We start from the raw sequence: 23,598 nt of genomic DNA on the forward strand, positions 1-23,598 counted from the left end.
GCCCCCCTTTTATTGGCGCGCGCCGTTTTCCCTCCCTCTAGTTTTGCCCCTGCAACTTTTGGCGCGAGCTTCGCGAGACCTCGCTAGGCTCTCTGTCCGCTCAGTCGGGAACACCGGGCAGATCGAAACGAAAGCGCGCGCGGAATTCTCCCGCCAAAAAATACCGAAAGAAAACTAATCGAAAATTTAATGTTTTTGTAAATTAATTTAATCGAAACCTTTTTAAGTTTTTATACTTTTAATTTCTAATAAATCTTCCATCATGGGTACCTGCGTGACAACCAGCGTGGCTCCCTTGCCCGTTATAGCTACCAGCGACGAATGGGGTTACGAGGAACATAACGGTAATTACAGTTAATTTTAATTAATATTGGGGGCTTTTAATTTACGTGGTATGATGTAACGTTATGGAATCTGGAGGTCTCGGGAATTTTAGAGTATCTAAATTATGATAGGGTTTGAGGGGGCGGCATCGCTCTTGGGCTTCCAGGGATTGTTAGAGGCTGAGCATCTCTTTCCTAGTTTTTAGGGATCGATTCGGAAAGGCCCTGACCGGATCCCTTACCTATTAAGTATACGGGATTCCTTTCTCTTGTGCCACTCTCAAAAGCGCCTCAATTAATGTAAAATCATTTTAAAATGCGTAGGTTTATTTCGTACAGAATAGCTTTAAAATTTACGAAATTAGTTCTGGTGTTTAAGGTCAAATTTCGATAGTTTATAGAATTACAGAAATTCCTTGTTTTGTTTGAAGTTGAGTAGCTTTAATTTTTTATTCATGAAATTTCTTTGATATTTTCAAAATAAACTCGGGAATTGACAGGTGTTTAAGGTGAAATTTTTGAAAATTAATGAAAATGGTTGTAGTTTCTGGAAAATATAGTGGTTTGGGCTGAAAATGGTTGAAAGTTCTTGAAATGTAATGGGTTTGGGCTGAAAATGGTTGAAAGTTCTTGAAATGTAATGGGTTTGGGCTGGAAATGGTTGAAAATTCTTCAAAATTTAATGGTTTGGGTTGGAAATGGTTGGACGTTTCTTGAAAATGTAAAAGTTCGGGCTGGAAATGGTTGACGTTTCTTGAAAATGTAATGGTTTAGGCTGAAAATGGTTTAAGGTTCTTGAAAATTTAGTGGTTTGGGCTGTAAATGGTTGGAAGTTTCTTGAAAATGTGATGGTTTGGGCTGGAAATGGTTGGACGTAACATGGTTTGAGGTGGAAATGGTTGAAGTTTATTGAAAATATAATGGTTTGGGCTGAAAATAATTTGAAATTTATGAAAAATATCAACTTAAAGGCCCCCTCTCCACTAAACTTAATGAAAATTTTGAATAAAATGATTTGAACACGGATTTTCTAGCTAGAACAAAAATTAAAATATATACATGATAAAACAAATGGTGCGCTTTCGATATTAGGATATATTTTCAAGACTTCAGTTGATGGGTTTTCAAAATATCATCATCGTCTCTGTTCTTTTCCTCGGTCGCATTTCATTTCCCCAAAAATTGAGAAAAATGTGTTGCGTTTGATGTGGAAAATTGGGTTACCTTCCCCCCTTCCCAACTGTTGTTAGCGCTACTTTCTTTCTCGCGTATTCGTACGCCGTAGCTATAGCGATTGTAAAATCAATTTTACAACAACCAATTCATTTTGATGCCTTTAACCTTTCACGAAAAAAGTAATTTAGCTTTGCGTTGATTTTTTTTATTTTTTGTTTTTTCATTATTTTTTCTCGGTTAAAACGTTTATACGCCTGAAAATAACGCCAAAATAGACCTTGATATCGAACGAGCCGAGGAGAAGCGTAATTTTTGCAACAATTCCGCGGCGGAAATCGCTATTGTTTTTGCCCCGCGAAAAGCGCGCGTTATTGTTTTTTGGTTTGTTTTCAAATGACCGAATACGCTCCCTAATTTATTTTTCTGTGTTAAAACGTTTTACGCAAGAAAATATCGCCAAAATAGAACTAGATATCAATCTGGGGAGAAGCGTAATTTTGCAAAACTTCCGCAGCGAAAATCGCTATAGTTTTCGCCCTGTGAAAAGCGCGCTTTATTGTTTTTTGGCCGGTTTACAAATGACCGAATACGCCCCCTTATTTATTTTTTGGCGTTACAGCGCGATGCTCAACAGTCAGTCGATTTAGCTGATGCCTTTTCGCTCTGCTTTTAAAGAACATCCATTCATATTAGAAGTATTAATATATATATATATTATACAAAATCACGCCGTTTTTTTTAATGTTTAATTTTGTACTTTAAACTTTACACTTTAAATATCCATTATCGAATTTGGAAATAAAATAAAAACAATTTCAAAAGCTTATCTTAAAACTATAATATAAATTCAAATAAAGATAACGCGTTTGCTTCTTAACATATTAAAAATATGTTTTAAAATTCTTCTCAAAGTTTAACGTATTTAACATAATTTATATGAAACTCGGGTCCCACTTTTATCTAGAAAAAAAAACAATTTCAAAACTTATCTTAAAACTATAATATAAATTCAAATAAAGATAACGCGTTTGCTTTTTAACATTTTAAAAATATGTTTTAAACTTTTGAACGTATTTAACATAATTTATATGTTCAGGAAACTCGGGTCCACCTTTTGTTAAAATTTTATTTAAAATTCATATTTCTTGTTCCGTAAACTTTTAACACGGGTCAAAATATGTTAATAGAATTTTGCATAAAATGAACTCGGGACAAAAGTCGGGTTTTCTATTATTATATTTTATTCGATATTAAAAAAAAAAAACATTTAACAAGTCTTAAATTAAGTTTTAAATAAGATAATCGTTTTTATATTTAATTATTCTGCTACTTGGAAAATTTTAAAATAGCCTGAGAACTTATATTTATTAATCGCTCGCTACTGATAATGAATGAACGGGTATTAGAGATGCTATAGTCGGTACTTTACCGTCTGTAACTTAATTACCGATTTATGTCATACCGTAATTTTACAATGGTAATTTACCGCTGTAAATTACCAAACAGTTTCCAAATAGATTACCGACTGAACAGTAATTTTATTTTTCCCAAAATTTGCATCAGTAATTTAATTACAGTTTTTAAAAATTACGGTAATTTCGCGTCTCAAAGTCCAAAATAATACAGAATTATTACGTATAAAATGTCCTTCCAATGTGGATCAATATCATATTTAGGATCAATTAAAAATAACTTCTACTTTAATAGTCCTTCAGACAAGACAAAACGGGGCATCAACATTACCATATAAAAAAATCCCGGTTTTTCTATGAGAATTTTCCCTAAGGTACGGTAACTAGACAATATTCCATCAATAAATCGATAAGAAATTGAATATTCTCGCAAATTTTATCCAAATGATACCATCTTTACGATGGTGTTCTTTAAAAGCGAGCGTAACGAGTGTCACGCGATACTCTAACCCTAAAAACAATCGGGGACACTTGTTGGAAAGGCCAGAATCGAACCGAGCCTCGTCGGTGACACGCAATAAACCCTATTAAATCTTAAAGGAATGTGGGATTATGGAGTAGAACCTCCAAACCTATAATTAGAAGGGGATAATAGAAGAAGGGTGACACTATGTATCCTCTTAATGCTTCAGTTATGTAATTCATGATTCTTCCCAGGCTCACGTACCCTTTTTGTTTGATCTCCCGCTCATCGCACCGTGCTAGGTGAAGTCTTCCCAGCATGCTTAGCGTTCCGGTAGGGTCGTACACTGCACAAAAACGTCGAGGATACCCCTTATGTCCTTATGTCTTAATAATCGCCTAACGAAGGGTAGGGGCGTGCGAAAGGTACACTGGGAGTCTCATTGCCGCAGATCTCCCTTCATCATCATTACCGCTCCGTATTACCTCTTTTCTCCCTACTGAAATCTTCCTTTTAAAATTAAAATTCGCTGATGTATCTTTAGTAATTTACCCCTCGAACTAGGATGACAATACGGGTCACAATATAATGAAATATTTAAGGTTGTCATGTCAAATCAATCGAGGAAATAAATTTCATTGACAATGGAGAGAGATTAATACATAGGTATAGCGTACAAATTCTATATATGCATGTCTACAAGTGTTAGAACAAGCAAGAAGCGATATCTAGTTTACTAGGGAGAAGGTATAAGATGCCTAAGTATTCGCGCACCATAGTCCCAGTCCCCCTTTCAAAATACAAGGGGGGACGTAAAAGGAGGCCGGGCTATTTCGTCTCGCCTCAGTCGGAAAATACGTAATTTCCTTCATTCGCGTAGCGCTGACGTGAGTTTTCAAGAACCAACGAGATGCTGGTTGTAATTTAGAGGCGGGGATTGACTCCGGACCTACGTTTGGACTGGAGATAAAGCTATAAATGTAGCGAATTTACACCTTCTCCCTAGTAAACTAGATATCACTTCTTGGTACAAGGTTGAAGCAAGTCGACACACTATATAAACGTTTTCTACGAATACCATTACCTAACGGAACAGATATAATTTCAAATCTTGATATTTTTACCAAGCAAGCTGTATCTGTCTGTGTTCCTGCGAAATCATAGTACGTGAGTGTCCTTGAGGTGGCAGAGAGATAGAGAGTGTGTAGGATATAGACGACGACAGGTTTTGTTCCATAACAAAAACTGAAAATATTAAAAACACTTGTCGGTGTTTCTATTATAAAACAAAAAAGCATTTTCAGAATTACTTAGGACTTTGAACGTTATTTATTGTCTATGGCTTCTTTTACTAAGCCTAAATTAATTCAATTAAATTGTTTGTCTAGGCCTATACATATATAGTTTTCAGACTAGGGGGATTGATACCATGTACACCAGAAGGCCAAGGTACCTGGCGTCCAAAGTGCAGTACCAAGTAACCTCGCGTACTTTCCATTTCCATTTATTTTTTTATTTATTTGGGTTGAATACATGTAAGCCTTTTTGGCTTGGGTAGTATTTTTTTTTTGTAACAATATTTAGTACAATCAAGGAATATGGAGATAGGGAAGTTTCGTGTAACGCTATAACTCCGGTCGCCCAAAAATCCCGTTTTCGGCGTGGATGTGCATGTGCGCATGCGCCGCACTTTTCTCGCGCATCGTGCTGAGGATAGGCGGCACTACCGGTTTCCTGCGCAGTTCAAACTAACGCCGAATATAAGTCACGTGACCTGCTACATTTCATGAAGAGAGATTCCTATACTGACCAAACTTCCCTATCTCCATGTTCCTTGGTACAATGGTAATGAATTGTGAGATGAACAATATTATGTACTGATGTACATTTTATCAGAAGTATATAATACTTCTCTTCGAGAGAAGTGTACAGTGCACAAAGCGGCGTGGTAATTGTAACATTATTCTTTCTTCCCAACATAATTTTACATTTATTATAGCAAGGTTACTAAACCGAATCACGTACGCGATAAATAGTCCCCTCACCTCATCATTACTCTATTAAAAACGCTTAACTATTTGATTTCCAAGGCGCATGAGCTTGTGGATTAATTTTTGTCCCACGTCAAGACAATCAAGGTTTGTGGGTTGATTGCTGAGCATTTAGTACCAAACAGTTATAGAATTCACCCTACTAACTAGAGTATTAAGAGGATGCAGAGTGTCATCCTTCTTCTATTACCCCCTTCTGATGGTAACCCTGATCCTTTAGCCTTGATTTTTCAACTCTGGCGAGGGGCTAATCACTCTGAGATTTCCCCATATCCTGCAATTAAGGGAGGGGGTAATCTATATAAAAAAGGAAATGCAGCGTAATCCGTTTAGGCTTATAGCAACGCTGATAATAAAGTAGCCCAAATTTTACGATGAGGCCAGTTATAAAATTGTGATAACTAGATAATAGAAGATAATTTGTAAGCTATTCGTCGTCTAGACTATGCCTATATCTATAAACGGGTAGCCAGGGTGACATTGGATAATATACAGCGTGTTTCTGATAAGTCTGCGTGCCTAAATTAATTAAGGGGGATGTTCTTTGGGTGCATGCAAGATTTTGAGTCGAAAATGTAACTTCTATCTCCATTTTGATTGCCACAAGGGTTAGCTACTGTTTTCGAGTTAATATTGGTGTGTTTTTATTTTACGGATGACCCCTTAAATTTAATTAAATTAGAAATCATTGTCTTAATCAGTTTCTTAATTAAATTTAAGGGGTCATTCGTAAAATACTCTTTATTAATCTTAACTCGAAAACAGTAGCTAACCCTTAGGGCAATTCAAAATGGCGATAGAAGTTACATTTTCGACTCAAAATCGGTACATGCACCCAAAGAACATCCCCCTTAATTTATGGAATACAGACTTATCAGAAACAACCTGTATAATAAAGTAATCTAATAATAAGAAATCTCTTAAGCCTTTTGTTGTCGGCTCTTTTTTATTTATTAAGAATTTACGATATTTACAGATAATTCTGTTTTAGTTATAACTCTCTTATATGTGATAAATGTCATTTAAGTTTCATCGAAAAAGCATTTCTAGTCTTAGATTTATAATATTACTTGTTGACACGAGTCGAGGTTTTCGATGACAAGTTGTAGTAAAAATATTCGCTCACTCATGTCATCAAAGGCGAACAAAGAAAGAAAAAAAAAAGAAATTTCGATAAATAACTTCGTATTTACGCGATAGCACGATCCCCAAACATCTATCTAGTGTAGGAGTGTTTGCATTTATTCTTTTGGTGAGTGGTAGGACACTTCACTATGGTATGGAAATAGAAATAAATATAAAAGAACTGCGTAGGGGATATATTTTTTGGAATTTTCAAGTTAAAGGAAATTTTAGGTAACATTATTACATTATACCTTAAAACGGAAAAATATTTAAAAAATAAATGATCTCTTATTACAAAATAAATAGCATTTAATTAGTCTTAAAAACAAGGGCTACTTTGCCATCCGCCATTGGTTTAGTGGCGTCTGCTAGCCAGAACCTTACACCTACCCCTCTTTCTCTCTCTCTTTCTCTCTCTCTTTCTCTCTCTCTTTCTCTCTCTCTTTCTCTCTCTCTTTCTCTCTCTTTCTCTCTCTTTCTCTCTCTCTCTCTCAATCCCGTAGGGGTAAGAGGTTCGATTTAGCAGACGCCACTAAAACAATGGCGGATGGTGCAGTAGTAGTCCTTGATTTTTTATTTTTAAGACTAATTAGATGCTAATTATTTTGTAATTGGAGATCTCTTTTATTTTTAATATTTTTCCTTGTATATTTAGAAAAAGGCCGTTCTTTTAAGGTATAATGTTATGTTACCTGAACTTTTCCTTTAAGTAAGATAGTGTTATGATTTGGAAACTATCACTTCTTTTTCTTGGGGGGGGGGGGGTATAAGTGTCCGACACCTTGTGAAGTGATAAATTATACGCGTTGAAAGCGTGATTTGAATTTTTTATTATTATACATTCTAAAAGATTGATTTCATCTTTTTTAAAAAACCCTTTATATTTTTGCTAGCCGAGTTACCCCGCAGACCCCACCTTCATAAACAATTTTCCAAGTTAGTTTTTTAATGTCAAATCCAAGGGGACTGTTAATCGTGATTTCCTGTTTATGTTCTTATTATCATAAGTTAATAAGATATGTTCCATGATAAGTTTGTCACTGGTTACAAACTGGAGCTTGTCATGAAGTGACGTAGGCCATAGATTCGAGGTAAAGCGACGCCTGGTGAGGCGCTGTCAACTAAATAGGACTAGATGAACTGCAAAACTAACACCGAGTGTGTTGTCGTTCTCGAGATGTAAGTCTCTAGCATTACGAAATATACATAGTGTCATACTTATGGAACATATCTTATAAACTTATGCTATTATAAATAATTCAAATTCTGATTTGTAAACAACGTAAACGAATAACTAGAAAAAAGCGACTGATAATAAATTTTTATCACGTTTTTGACAATAGACGTTAATCAAATTCAGAAGCGTAAAATCAAACGTACTTACAAAGCGTAAAATAAAATAAAGAAAGAGAAATTTACGTAAAAAGTCGATGATTAAATAAGAACCATATATTTTCACGGATTCGTGCCGAATTACAAAGCCCAAAAGAAAAAGAGGTAAAATCACAAATCTAAAACAACTTTTGAAATGAAGGTAGAGATCGAGGGAAGGAAATTATGGCAGGGTCTTATCACGATTGACGCCCCCTTTGAAAAACGGCCCAAGGTTATTTTATTCTTAACAATACCGGACACTGGAAGCCATAAAAGTGCAATTCCGCTGCCCGCCATCACCTTTGCGCGGCTTGGAAACCAAAAATAGCCCTGGCTGGCGCTTAACTAAGGGTATTTTATATAGATAGGTGTTATTTCCAAGGCCCTAAAAGACTATAAGTCTTGTCTTATTTTGGGCAAAAATAAAACGTTTCAACTTTCAAGGTGCCAATTATACTAACAGAGAAAGAAAAGCGTGATTTTTAAAGTAAAGGTTCAACCAAGAAGTTATATCAGTATCTCAGAGAGAAGGTATAAGATGCCTAAGTATTCGCGCGCCATAGTCCCAGTCCAAGGTCCGTAAAATGGTCCCAGTCCCCTTTCAAAATACAAGGGGGGACGTAAAAGGAGGCCGGGCTATTTTGTCTCTCCTCAGTCGGAAAATATGACTGTAATTTTCGTCATTCGCGTCGCGCTGACGTGAGTTTTCAAGAACCAATGAGATGCTGGTAGTAATTTAGAGGCGGGGATTAACTCCGGACCTACGTTTGGACTAGAGATAAAGCTAGAAATGTGGAGAATTTAAACTAGATATCACTTCTTGCTGATAGCTTGTTTTAAAGCGACGCCTGGTGAGGCGCTGTACAGATTAAATAGGAAGATGGACTGCAAAAAGGCGTGTAGTCAATTCTCGCTTGTCGTTCACGAACTAGCTCTACGAAGTATAAGTAGTGTCATAACTATGGTGATAATATTTGTCCGTTATTGGAGTTAATTCCAAGACTGGCAATCGCGTGATAATAATCGTAACTGTTATTTTCTCTAAACGCTAAGCCTCGTTCGATAAATCCGTTCTAGTTTTACTTTTCAAGCAGTTAAAATAAAAGCTGAAAGCTTTACTTTGAAATATCAATAACAATTCCAGTTATTACATGGGAATTTCTTCAAATGGATCTTATTATTGTCCGTTATCGTAAGCCATAGTCCAAACACAAACGGCGTGACTCCACTCTCTAAGCCTCGGTCGATAAACGGGGAAGGGGGAGAGTTAAATAAAACCGCCCCTTTGAACTTCTATACCTTGTCGTTTCCCGTTGACAGCAGCGGTCCTTTCTCTAACGATTGTCACTTGTTACGTCCGTCGTCCAAGACCGTTTCATTAGTTTTATGTCATTTAAATCTCGCTCAACATGTCAAAAAACAGTACACTGTCCCTACATAATTTATTCCAAAAACTTGAAAATGGAAGCTATACCAGAAGTGGATAATAGAAGAAGGATGACACTCTATATCCTCTTAATACTTTAGTTAAGAAACGTGATCCTTCCCAGGCGAGGGACCCTTTTTGTTTGCTCTCCCGCTCAGATGGCATTGCACCGTGCTAGGGTGAATTATGACTGTTTGGTACTAAATCCTCAGTAATCAACCCACAAACCTTGATTGTCTTGACGTGGGACAAAAATCCACATTGCCTAGGCTTAGCAATAGAGTAATGATGAGGGAATTATTTATCGCGTTTAGTAACCTTGCTCTAAATGTTCTGAATGATGTTGGGAAGAATCACGTTACAATTACCCTGGCACTTTGTTTTACACTTCTCTCGAAGAGAAGTATTATATACTTCTGGCTTTATTTAACGTACATGTTCCTTAATAAATTTCGTACGAAAAGAAAGGCTCTTGGGTATAGATGTAGTTAATAGTTCCGTATTGGGAATTATTTGAACTTCCTACTGCGATGACGCAATCTAATTTATGGTTAATTAGAGAGATCGCTGCCGAGGGAAAGCAACCGAAAGAGCTGATTTGACACCCCGGGGAGAAAAGAAAGGAATTAACCCCCATCGCAACATTATAAATAATTGTATCTTTAATTAAAGAGTCGGGGTCAGCAATTAGTCCCGACTTTAATTATCGTCACTGTCTAATACAAATTAGACTCGATTCAATTAGCGCCGCTCCGATTATACCGCTTCTCGATATTGCATTTACTGGAATCACGTGACCTTAGTCTAATAATTATATAAACCCTGTAATTCCTTTCCACGACACTAAATTGTTATAAAGGGCGTGGACAAACCACGTGGCATTATTAATTGCTAAAGCCCGCCAAAATTGAATTTTTGTCTTTAACCGAGGCTTAAGGATTATACAGGCACTCTCGATATTGCATTTGCTGGTCACGTGACATTAGTGTAATAATTATACCAACCATGTAATTCCTTTCCTCGAGACGGTAGCACGTGGCATTATGAATTGTTAAAGCCCGCCAAAATTAAAATTTTTGTCTTTAACCGAGGCTTAACGGTTACACCGCTCTCGATAGTTGCATTCACTGGTGTCACGTGACATTAGTCTAATAATTATATCAACCATGTAATTCCTTTCCTCGAGACCAAATTGTTATAAAAGGGCGCGAACAAACCACGTGGAATTATGAATTGTTACAGCCCGCCAAATTTCAAAATAATTTACAACCGAGGCTTAACGAATTCTTTTCTATCGAGTTTTTCAAACCCTATTTGTCAATTGAAATAAATTATATTTAATTATGTAGAGGTACTATATAGTTCATACTAAAAGTCCTACTAAAGCCCTTGTCCTAGAAAAACTCAACAGCTTCAATTTCCTCCTTTCGATATTGCTGTATAGGATGTCCTCAACACGGGGTCCTTTGAGAACTCGTTGACAAAAGATAGTCTGGGGTCAAATGAATGACGGTTAGAGAGGAGAGAGAGTCTTATTACCACCAGAAAAGCAATTTGATATTTGAGCCCTAGTCACCCAAAGAATTTAATACGAGGTCCATTATTTCCTCGTTTATCGATTGACGTTCTTTGAAAGAATTCGTCCCTGAACCCCCAAAAACGTAAATAGTTCAAAATTAAAACGCAATCAACCGTCGGGGGTTCATTTACGTCACTTTCAAATTAAATTCCACTTTCCTCCACTGCATCTCGCGATGTATTAGCATGGATAAAGGATGCGATCATGCGCGTGAAAAACATTCGACGCTCTATAGGATGTGCAACTCCCTATACTAAAAAGTAGACAAGTCGATACTAGCGCCACCTGGCTGCCAGAGCTGGAAATCCTCGCGTGAAAAATAAAATGTACTGGACATAAGATAATAAAACCACCGTTTTCCTTCTAGCAGACGACGTGAAGGAAAAAATCTACCGTAGACGCGCCGCAGGGCCCGAAATTTCTTATAGGACAAGTGTCCAGTGACCCCTTGTTTGACTGGAAAATTTATAGGACATTGTCCACTGGAGTGTGCAAAAATAGTGTCGCACCTCCATAGTCAAGCTCTCAAAACTTGGGAAAGTTTATTGGTCAAAATCTCCAGTGACCTCCTTAGTTTCTAAAATACTTATGAGACATTTTAAAATTTTATTGGACAATGTTCAGTGTCCTGTGCTTAGTTCCGGCCCTGTTTTTTTCTTATGTCCAGTACTTTTTATATTTCACGCGAGGCTTTCCAGCGCTGGTAGCCAGGCGGCGCTAGTATCGACTTGTCTACTTTTTAGTATAGGGAGTTACACATCCTATAGAGCGTCGAATGTTTTTCACGCGCATCCTTTATCCATGGTATTAGCTCGATTTTCGATTTGAAAACGCTGTTTTAAATTCTGGAATCCGTTCTTCTGAAAGATGGTATTCTCTTGATTCAAAATAAATTCACACTTGGATTCCCAAAAGAGACTCTTTTAAAAGTCGCAATGACCTAAACTAAGTTCTAAAAACATTGCTTAATGCTTAGACCGCAAATTGAAATGTCATCAGAGCCTCGGTGCTTGACACTTGACCCCTTGGGGAGGGTCCAAACTGTCTTAAGAGTTGAAGGATGACCACTCACTCTTTCTCTGCTAAAGAGAAGCCCATCGTTAATCATAAGTGTGTTCTTTTTATCCAGCAACGCCTCTCTTTCAGAAACTCGGCAATATTATCCGATAGTGGTAGTAATCTTCTCAAGTTTCAATGTTTCACCCTTGAAAAGCGTTTAATCATAAGCTATCAAACTTTTTTAAGGTCTTACCTTAACCTTAGGAAGTATGTGTGACAGTTGCACGTAGCCATGAGATGTCCTAAGTCTCGAGAAAGTTTTGAGAAAATTAAGTTTATTTTCAAACTTTTTTTTGCCTTAGTGGTTTACCCCTCGAATTATGCTTGTGCCACTGATAATTATAAATAAATATAATTAATTTAATTAAGAAGCTTTAATTAAATTACTGTATAGGTTTTTAAAGTGTTTCAGTAAATACATTTATATGCATACACCGAAGTACAGCAGAGTAAACATTTTTACAGGGGCCCGTAAGAAAAACACGGACTTCGTTGCCCCCTTAATGTTGGCTTCTCTCTTTTTTTAAAAATAACTCAAATAAATAAAATAAATACAAAAATCATTTAGTTCAATTCAGTTCCATCGCCGTAATTCTTCATATCAACTTGTTTTAGCATTATGAAAGCGAAATGATTGATGGGTAGAAACCAGGTTAATATGTCGTCGGCCTTCTGAAATAGCCTTGTTAACGTCAAGTTAACTTTAAAGATACGTATCACTTTCTGGAGAAAATAAATCTTATCTAGGTTAATACAGGCCCCGTAATATCGGTTTTTTTATGGCCAATTATGGAATAATGGCATCATTTGCCTTTGATTCGAGGCAGACTCTAGGGGAAGATAACGCGAAGTGCCACTACGTTATATTGCTCCCTAACAGAAGTGTATAAGCACTTGAAGTTATTAAGTGTAGATAGAACAGGGTCAACACAGGTCAGGGGAAAAGTGAAAAGTTCAGAGAATTTCAAAATGGGTCCAAAAGGTCAGGGAAACGTCAGGGAATTTCAAAATGGGTCCAAAAGGTCAGGGAAACGTCAGGGAATTTCAAAATGCGTCCAAAAGGTCAGGGAAACGTCAGGGAATTTCAAAATGCGTCCAAAAGGTCAGGGAAACGTCAGGAAATTTCAAAGAGGGGCAAAAGGTTAAGGAAAGGTCAGGGAATTTCAAAAGAGGGGCAAAAAGGTTAAGGAATTTCAAAATGGTGCAAAAAGGTTAAAGAAAAGTCAGGGAATTTCAAATAGGGGCAAAAAGGTTAGGGAAACTTCAGGGAATTTTAAGAATTTCAACAAAGTGAGGGAATTTGGTTAAAGTATCTAAAATAATTGTGGTTCAACCATCCAACCGGGTGACATTTTAAGGGCCGTTTTAGGCCCGATCACGTTTGACCAGACACCAAAATCGGTTAGCTCATTTCGCTCGCTCCGCAAAGCCAAACAATTTTAACCTGAAAAGTTTGTGGCAGCCCTCTAGAAACATTTTTTCAAATATTTCAACTCGCTCCTAGGCCTAGAGTAGAATGCCTCAAACAGTGATCAAGTATCATACTTGCCAAGTTGGCTGTTTAGATAACTTCTTGACTATAAGGGTTAATTTATTTCTAAAACTCGGCGAAATTCGGAGATTGCATAATAGCACCCGCCAATAGGAAAAGAAAAAACTTCCTATAAAAGTTTTATGCGAGTTTTTCGGAACTCGAGCTCTCCATTTACGATTTTTACGAAGTATTTCTATTCCCAGGAGCTTTTTTGGAATAGTTCGCGACCGCGTTCGTACTTGAGATAAGAATTGACTTTTACTTGTTGCTTCTGTTGTCGGCTTCAGAAAATCCGTATTTATTTTGCAAAAAAATGCTTTGTGGGTTTCTACCAACAGAAACTAACATTTATCAAGAAGAAAAAAATAAATAAATAGGCCTAGGCTAACTGGGTTTTAAAAATATGATTTTTGACGAAAATCCAATTTTAAAGAAAACAGCTGATGGAAAGAAGAAGAAACATTCGGATGTTTACCCACGCAGTTTTTTTCGTTACGCTTAAAAATAGATACAAACATTTTTTCAGAAATACATTTTTCATTTCTAGAACTCTATTTTGACGAAATAGGTTATGTCTTTGAGTGCTTGTTGATGTAACCGCGAGTATTCTATAGGGTTGATATGAACAGAAGTTTATAATACTTCTCTTCGAGAGAAGTGTACAAGCACAAAGCCGCTGCGTAATTGTAACATGATTCTTCCCAACATCGTTATACATTTGGAGCAAGGTTACTAAAACCGAATAAATAGTTCCCTCATCATTACTATGTTAGCGCTTAACTATTTTGCCAAGGTGCGCTTGTGGATTTTTGTCCCATGTCAATATGAGGTTTGTGGGTTGATTGCTGAGGATTTAGTACCAAAAAATTACTTGTGATTGTGCTTGTACTAGCGATTGTGCTCGTACTTGCGATTGTGCAAGCCTTTTTTAGTATCGTGAACTACTCCCGAAATTTATTATTACGTCCGTTCGTTAAACTAGATCTGGAAGTCGCACTTCAAAGTTTTAAAGGAAAAAAAACTTAAGAAATTCAAAATGAAACCTTGAAAAATTACTTTATTTAATATTTCCAAATTCAAAATATAAATAATACCTCAAAAACTGGTGCAATACAAACAAGATATAGTGTCTAATTTATATTCAGGTAGATGTACACCCGCGACTAGAATCTAAATTATAACGCTCGGTTTAACTACGTTGAAATTAGTTTGACCTAATTATCCAGCAACCTGCGCAAATTGAGACTCTTAAAAAAATAACAATTGAGGCATAATTTCCCCTCCGTGATTTTGTCATATTTACCCAAGAAGTTAAACAAATAGAGCTCTTTGATAATTCGGCCTGTAATCGGAAAAGATGGCTGTAATAATCTACAGATATTGCAAAATTGATCGGCAAACAATGCATCTCGAGATCCGATTTCTGATTGGATAGACGTCCTCAATTGATACGATCATAAGTTTATAAAATATGTTCCATAAGTATGACACTTTTTATACTTCGTAATGCTAGAGACTTACTGGGAGCTAGTTCGAGAACGACAAGCGAGAATTGAATGGCTATACACTCGGTTTTGTAGGACTTCCATCTTCCTATTTAGTCTGTTTACTAAGCCTTTGACAGCGCCTCACCAGGCGTCGCTTTACCTCGAATCTATGACCTACGTCACTCACTTCGTGACAAGCTCCAGTTTGTAACCAGTGACAAACTTATGGAACATATCTTATGAACTTATGATACGATCAAAGGCAAATAGACGGAACATATAGATAGGAAGTAAAGCATCGTCTCTTCCTAGTTCCACTTGGATAGAATTCGAACCATAAGTTGACTAAATCCTAACCGAAGTTCGTATCTTGATTTTGTTTTCGTAGGTCCTGACCAATGGGGTAAACAATTCCCCGCCGCCTGTGGTAAAAAGCAATCGCCTATCGACATCACGCCGGATTGCGTCCAGCGTGACGTCGAGTTGAGACGGAAACCGCTAACGTGGTCCTATTTACCACAAAACTGTAAATCTTTGCTCAATACCGGACACGGATGGAAGGTCAACGTCGAATCGCGAGGATCCAGTAAGTTACCACTAAGCCCCCTCAAACACTAGGGCCAGATACGCCGCGCACCTGTGAACCGTGGAACCAAGGAGAATATAGTTTAATGGTGGAGTAGTTAGGGTTATCAGGCGCGTGGACATGGTTCATTCTCCTTGGTTGGTCCGAGACGCGATTACACCGAGTTAATATAACTATTTTTTAAAGTAAAATTTAACTTAGTTTACCAGGAAGTTTAAGTTTTTAAAGTTTCAAATTAAAAACGAAAATTCTATCTGTTTTTCTCTCCCTCTCTTTCCAGTGGACGTTATGTCGGGTAAACAAAAACAATAATTAATTGTACCCTATGCACTGTTATAGGTGGTGATGGTCATCATGACGCAAAGGGGTGATCTCGCCTCCTTGCGTTTGTGTGTGGCCATCACCGACAAAGCAATTACTGTGTTGGTCATCATTATAGATTTTTTAGACTTTATTTCAAGTTACCTGTGTTTAGACAGGGATAGATTTAATTTTAGAAGCAGGAAGGGAGAACGGTTAGTATTTACTTCAATCCGACTCATAGCCCAGTATACTCTCTTCAACACGTAACGAAAAGTTTAAATTATATTATTGGCTCACTTAATCTACGTTTTGATGACGTTGCTGACGGGGACGGCCAAAAATACGTATTTCCTTTTTACCCCTGTCGCTTTGACCCGCCTGTTCTTTTATACCCCCTCCCCGTCCCGTGGAAGGGGGGTCCGGGACTTTGACGCGCGCCCAGACTACTCTGTTCTCCATTCCTACTTCTAAAAATACATCTATCCCTGGTTTAGATTTAAGCGTTTGGCATCTTAAACATTAATTAAAACAAATTTACGCTTAATTGTCTTATATAGCGTTGAGTGGAGGGCCGTTGATGGACACTTACCAACTGTTGCAATTTCATTGCCATTGGGGAAAAAACAACGAATGTGGTTCCGAGCACACCGTCAATGGGAAACCATACGCCGGAGAGGTAAGTACAACCAACAAAAGTATATAATACTTCTCTTCGAGAGAAGTGTACCACAAAGGCGGGGTAATTGTAACATGATTCTACCCAGCATCCCTTAACATTTGGAGCAAGGTTACCCGATAAATAGTTCCCTCATCACTACTTTATTAGCGTTTAACTATTTGCCAAGGCGCATGAACTTGTGGTTTTTTGTCCACCTCAAGGATTTAGTACAATCAAACAGTTATAGAATTCACCCTAGCACGGTGATGCGATGCCCATCTGAATTAAGTTTGATGAGCGGGAGGGCAAACAAAAAGGGGCATGTACCCGGGATGAATCATGTTACATAACTAAAGAATATTAAGAGGATACAGAGTGTCATCCTTCTTCTATTATCCCCTTCTGGTACCACGGAGTATTCCACTAATGTACTCTGGACGTCTAGCTTCAGTAACTTGTAACAATGTAATTGCAGATCCATTTGGTACATTGGAACTTTGAGAAATACGCCACACCAGCCGAAGCAGCCGCGTCGTCCGATCAAGGATTAGCCGTACTTGGAATTTTCTTTGAGGTAAAATACACTTAAAGTGGCTTTTGCGGTAACGAGGGATAAGTCACTATGAAGCCCGTTTTCTCGACTCTCGCTTGTTCTGAACGCACGTAATGGTACAGTTAGATAGAGGACATTTGAGTCTACTACACCAGGGATAGATGTAATTTTAGAAGTAGGAATGGAGAACAGAGTAATCTGGACGCGCGTCAAAGTCCCGGACCCCCTTCCACGGGACGGGGGGGGGTATGAAAGAAGAGAAGGGGTCATAGCGACAGAGGTAAAAAGGAATTACGTGTATTTTTCGCCGTCCACGCGTCAGCAACGTCATCAAAACGTAGTTTAAGTGAGCCAATAAGATAATTTAAACTTTTCGTTACGTGTTGAAGGGAGGGGCTCTATACTGGGTGGTCTATGAGTCGGAATAACTGAAGTAAATACTAACCGCCGTTCTCCATTCCTACTTCTTAAATTAAATCTGTCCCTGACTACACCCTCCTGAAAGGGTTTCCTCTTAGCTTTCAAATTGATAGAGCTATGAGGGGTCAAAGTTTAGTTGGTTTATGTTCAGAGGTTAATAGTGACTTTCTCCTCGGATCGAAAACGGCGCGAGAACCTTATTGATTTATCGAACTGCGCGCTAAAAGCACCTGAGGCGAAGTCCTTACCTAATAAGGGGCTTTGCAACCAACGGACCCAACTGCAAATGTCCAAACTTAATGCATTTTCTGTTGAACAAGCGAAAAAAAAAGGCGCTGCTCCTGGCGAATTTCTTTATAGACTCGCGGTGCTAGTTCTATTGATCAGATTTCTTATAGTATTTGAGTGGCTTGGAATAAAGCAAATTTATCGATCTTTGAAGGTCGGAGATCCTCATCCCGAGCTACAGAAACTTGTCGAACAAACGGAATGCATTTATCACAAAGGACAAGAATGTGATCTCAACAACGAAGTCAATCCCGAAGCTTTCATACCTGGTAAGTTCGACAAAACATATGCCTTATCTCCGTGACTAACAGTACAATTATGGGGTTAACTTTGACCTTTGGTGACCTTTAACTTTAAGCGATATTTAATAAATTCATGGTGAAATATTATTACGTCAATATTTGGTATAGGGTACTATGAATCTGAGCCTTGTTCATACACAAACGCAAACGGTATTTACACCTTGGATATGCAACAAGGTTTGTTTTATAAGAGTGTCGAGAAAGGCTATTCCAACATCTTTGAATCGTTTTTTTTTCCTTTTTTTTTATTGGCTGAGTTACTTTCATTAAATCGCAGTGTTATGCCTAGCTTCTTAATTAATTTAATTATCCGACTTAATCATCAATTAATTTCACGCTGTTTTTGGTTATTTTTTTTCTCAACTAACACGTTAATTTAAAAAAAAAACCAATGATGAAATCTTTTGACTTTTTTTCTCTAATTTTATTTTATTTTTTCTCTCAATATGGCGTCTAATTTTTTGGGGTTTTCATTAATTAATTTTCAGAAAATCAATCTTACTGGACGTACGAAGGATCATTAACTACCCCTCCATGTTCCGAATGTGTCACGTGGATTGTATTCAAAACACCTATTCAAGTTTCCGAAGAGCAGGTGAGCTTCTCCTTTTAACCCTAGTTTTTCTTAAGCCTCTCATTTTAACCTCTGAACCCTAGTTTTTCTTAAGCCTCGCATTTTAACCTTTGAACCCTAGTTTTTCTTAAGCCTCTCATTTTAACCTTTGAACCCTAGTTTTTCTTAAGCCTCTCATTTTAACCTTTGAACCCTAGTTTTTCTTAAGCCTCTCATTTTAACCTTTGAACCCTAGTTTTTCTTAAGCCTCTCATTTTAACCTTTGAACCCTAGTTTTTCTTAAGCCACTCATTTTAATCTTTGAACCCTAGTTTTTCTTAAGCCACTCATTTTAACCTTTGAACCCTAGTTTTTCTTAAGCCTCGCATTTTAACCTCTGAACCCTATTTTTTCTTAAGCCACGCGTTTTAACCTTTTAACCCTAGTTTTTCTTAAGCCTCGCATTTTAACCTCTGAACCCTAGTTTTTCTTAAGCCTCGCATTTTCAAAAAATTTGAAAATAAGCCTTGCCCTCTAACCCCAATCAATCATAACGTCTAAAACCATACTTATTAATATTAAGCCTATTTTGACCTACTTGAAATAGTTGGAAGCCTTCCGCAACCTACGATTTTACGACAAAGATTCCGATTGCCCTCCCGGAAAATTTTGCGGAAAATTGATCGAAAATTATCGACCTCCGCAACCTATCGAAGGTCGATTAGTCAAAGAGGTTGACTTTTAGATCGAAAAACAACGCTACGCAACACGTCATTCAACCAAAAACTAACATTCCCACCAACACTCTTAACTTGTAAGAAGTCAATCGCATGATGTAGGATCACGGCCGGTTGTCTTGGCAATTTAGGGTAAACAAATAGGAAGCTAGAAATTAGAAAGGAATAACATTCCGAGTGTTAAGATTTTAAACGCGGTAAAAGAGAACGTATTTTAGCGATAATCTAACGGTTTTCATGAAATTTATATAAAAATCTAATATTTTTCAAGAGATATATATTAAAACTATATTTATAAATATATATAAAAGTCGATAACTTTCGCTGGCTGGCTAACGGAATGTTAAAAGTATCGAATTGTTACGAGAAATAGACCAATTTATTTTTAAGAATAACTTCTCGCCTCTAAAACAACACTATATTTTGTAATAATAATAATAATAATTAGACCCGTCTCCCAATTTTTGAGGATTCTCTAGTGTCAAAAAAAAAATGAGGCCCACTATAACGTTAAGCCTAATCAAAAGTTTGTACTCGCTAATTTTAGACTCGACTAACAAAGTTTTACACCAATTTAGGTCTAGAAATAGAGTTACAAAGGCTTAAGTATCAAGACCAAGGCCCACTGCCAAATACAAATACAACACGAACAACTTAGGCCTTTGCAAACTTTTTAAAACCTTCAAAAGGTGTCCCACGTGTCAAAACTCGAAACTAAATAAAACTTCCCGCCCTATTTTTGTATAAATCACAGACGCGCATGCGCGGGAGTTATCAGGTAAATAAAATGGTCTAATTTTGGTCTATTTTAAAGAAATTTAAAACGGTTAAAAAAAATGGAGTTGGAAATCGCTAAAACACGACGATAAATATATTAAATGGAATAGAAAAAAAGGGCGTGTCACTTTTAAGATGAATCCAAATTTATTTTATAAAAATAGGAAATGGATTATTTTAAGGCCCTATATGAACCCAAGTGAAAAAAAAAATAATAATTTTTTTACTAAAAAAATAATACACTAAATTTTAATTATATGCAAAAGGTTGGTTTTTTAGAGAGAGATATATATATCTAGTTTTTTGAATTTACACGAAACCAATGAGGCTTGAAGACTGATGGTGAGAGTTGTATTTTAAAAACGAGGACTAGTCTCGCGTGACGTCAACGTTTGCGTGAGACTAGCCCTTTAAAAGAGTCTATAAGGGTGCGGGGAAATTGTTAAGCCTATTTAAGGAAGATTGGGGTAAATTTTTGTAATATTTAAGTTTTAATAATAGATTTAATAGAAGATGATTAAGTTTAAATATACATATATATAAATGTTTTTTATTGTTAAATTAACGCTTAAATGTCTGTGGTGGTGAAATTCTTTGGGTGTTTTCTTCCGAAAAAGGGTTAGTCACATATCTTCCATATCAAACAAATTTACTGTACTATTTCGACCCTTTTTCAGAATAAAAATCTAAAATAACTAATTTCAAAAACTATGTGTACTAGCGCCAAGAGGAAAAACAAATAAGCAATAAACAAAGCCAAGAAACAACTATTGTCATTGTGTCCGTTTTTACTAATATTTCTTCTAGAATTTTAATTTCATGGAAAATTCTATACTGTGCATAAATTTCATGGAAAACTCTATATTATGCATAAATTTCATGGAAAACTCTATATTATGCATAAATTTCATGGAAAACTCTTATATTATGCATAAATTTCATGGGAAAACTCTATATTATGCATAAATTTCATAGAAAATTCTATATTATGCATAAAATTCATGGAATAAAAAGTGCAATTTCTTTTAAGGCAACTTTATTTATTTCAAAAATCCAATTCTATCTTTTTTGACTTTACTTTCCAACTTTAATTTCTTGATTAATATTTTGTTTAAACTAATTCCAATTTCTTGTCCCGGTTCGAATATACTGAGGACACTTTCCGAGTGAAGACTACCAGATCCAGTTTTCCGGACTGATGTAATATCTCCATTTTCTGTCACGGATAAAACCAATTTGCCCAAACTACAAGCCTCCTCTGATTGGCTACAATCAACAACAAATTTCTGACCAATCTACAAATGCAAATTAATTATAGTTAAATCGACGTTAAAATAATTTTAATAAATATTTACTCTTGATAAACTTATTAGACATGGAACATTGGTGACATCCAAACGTTTAACATCATAAGGATCATCTGAAACTTCTATTTCTTGAGTTCCATCTTCGGCAGTTGTGAAAGTTACATTTGGGATTCTAAAAACCATTCAAAATTAATTTAATCGCGATTAAATTGGGTAATTATACATGTTACTTAGTGTCAAAAAGCGCGGCTTTGATAGCCATTGAAGCTGCATCGGCTAAACTTCCACCACATTCTAAAATCTATTATTAAAATAATCATTGCTTTTAAGTTTAATTAATTAATTAATTAATTAATTTAATTACGTACCACTATGTCAACGTAAAGGACCCAAACTTGGTTTCCTGGTATTACTACTAAACTGGCGAGATCAAGGCAATCTGTGTTTGAATAAGCTCTAAATAGCAGTTGCGTTATTTCAGAGGCTATTTCTTCACCACCTCGACCTTCAAACTCTGGATTGGCATTGGCGGTACTAATTCAAATTTTATCTTATTAATTAGGTTTAATTACCGTGATACTAATTATCCTACCAATCAACGAAAAACTCTAATCTCCCTTGATTAGGTTTCAAAGGTTGAGGAGTGTCTAATTCTGCCTTTACCCCAACCAAGATATCAGTGTTTGCCTATTTTACATTAAGGAAAAGAAAAGAAACCTCAGCTAAATATTGATCTACCATTTAATTAATTTAATTAAACATACTAATCGAACGTGGGATGATCCGTTACAATTAGAAACTACATCAGTTTCCAGTTCAATTTGACGATAATCTAAACATTCTCTACCGTCAGCTCGATAATTATCCTAAAATAGTTTTACTTTAGCCTTAAGTAATTCCAATATTCATTAATCTCAATTATGTTACTTGAATGCCGTGTATTATATACGTCTTTTCAGGTTCACTGATTAATGTATTCGACATTTTTCTGTTATTTATTTACAGTAAAACGATGTTCTAACTGAAACCACGTGGAGGATCTATTTTCAATTTTGGACGCTACTAATTTGCATAAGTTTGCATGAAACCAATTTTTTTGCATAAGGCCGCCATTTTCAAAAGTTTGCTTCCAAAATACTAATTTGCATAAATTCTGAAACTTTTTCTTGCACAAGGCCAGTATTTTCATTAGTTTGCAGCCAATATACTAATTTGCATAAAATTCACCAACAAACGTCCCCATGCATAAGGCCGCTAATTTCAAAAGTTTGCTACAAGAATACTAATTTGCATAAATTTACCGAAAACTCGATGAAACTCATGGTTTTTTCAAGGAAACCTATTAATTTTATAACATAATATCAGAAGAAAATAAGTACGTATTCTTAGCTATTTCGCGAGACGTCACTTTATCGGTTTTTTCGCGCCACTGAATATCCGCTTTTTTGGCGGGAAACCGCGGATGAATACAAGAAACTATTTTCTTCGAAGGTTCGTCTGCTATTGTTGATCCTTCTGGTAGTGTCTTTATACATTGCCGCCTCTATAGAGCTATGTCAGAAGCCTTAGTGTGACGTCACCAATGCTATTTGCCCATAGAACCAAAGCGGTACCAAACATGGCCGCCCATTGTCAAAGCTAAGCCCGTGACGTTTTACCTAGGCACTGACGTCACAACTGAGATAGCTCTATTGTATAAGGCCGCCATTTTCAAAAGTTAGCTTCAAAAATACTAATTTACATAAATTCTACAAACTTTTTCTTGCATAAAGCCAGTATTTTCAATAGTTTGCAGCCAATATACTAATTGCATAAAATTCCCCAGCAAACTTCCCCATGCATAAGGCCACTAATTTCAAAAGTTTGCCCATAGCCCACTTGATCACGCACGCTGGCTGCACGCGCTCTAGAAGCCCGTCCAAACGATTTTTTTTACATGTTAACTCGCGAATACGGCGCGTCACATAGGTTCGGTCTAAACTTTCAAACCCGTCTGGTTTTAACATGGGCCTCTATGGGAGGGGACCAGTTTTTTCAACGTTTTTGACAATATTAGTGCATCTACTGGTTCAAATCTCTTGAATTTTTAATGAGACGTGTATTGA

At 36.6% G+C, this 23,598-nt stretch overlaps 2 protein-coding genes across 2 annotated transcripts; one reads left to right on the plus strand and one right to left on the minus strand.

The window, feature by feature from the left end:
• Positions 1-38: 38 nt before the first annotated feature.
• Positions 39-20,894, plus strand: CAH1 (carbonic anhydrase 1). Its single transcript, XM_089862951.1, has 7 exons — positions 39-344; positions 15,398-15,595; positions 16,456-16,574; positions 17,032-17,130; positions 17,972-18,086; positions 18,608-18,714; positions 19,280-20,894. Exons 1-7 carry the CDS (start codon positions 263-265, stop codon positions 19,415-19,417), a joined length of 858 nt encoding a protein of 285 aa, XP_089719077.1. The 5' UTR covers positions 39-262; the 3' UTR covers positions 19,418-20,894.
• Positions 20,895-21,205: 311 nt separating this feature from the next.
• On the minus strand, positions 21,206-22,997 carry LOC149588316 (exosome complex exonuclease RRP42-like). The gene is made up of 7 exons (XM_089862947.1): positions 22,421-22,997; positions 22,258-22,359; positions 22,086-22,180; positions 21,862-22,027; positions 21,724-21,794; positions 21,542-21,665; positions 21,206-21,481 (listed from the first exon to the last, which is right to left on the minus strand). The coding sequence occupies exons 1-7, from the start codon at positions 22,475-22,477 to the stop codon at positions 21,227-21,229; spliced, it is 870 nt and encodes a 289-aa protein (XP_089719073.1). The 5' UTR covers positions 22,478-22,997; the 3' UTR covers positions 21,206-21,226.
• Positions 22,998-23,598: the final 601 nt, after the last annotated feature.

This window comes from Phalangium opilio, unplaced genomic scaffold (assembly GCF_054372755.1).
Source record: "Phalangium opilio isolate 3A_F unplaced genomic scaffold, DU_Popi_V2 ptg000662l_1, whole genome shotgun sequence".
Classification (NCBI taxonomy): Eukaryota; Metazoa; Arthropoda; class Arachnida; order Opiliones; family Phalangiidae; genus Phalangium; species Phalangium opilio.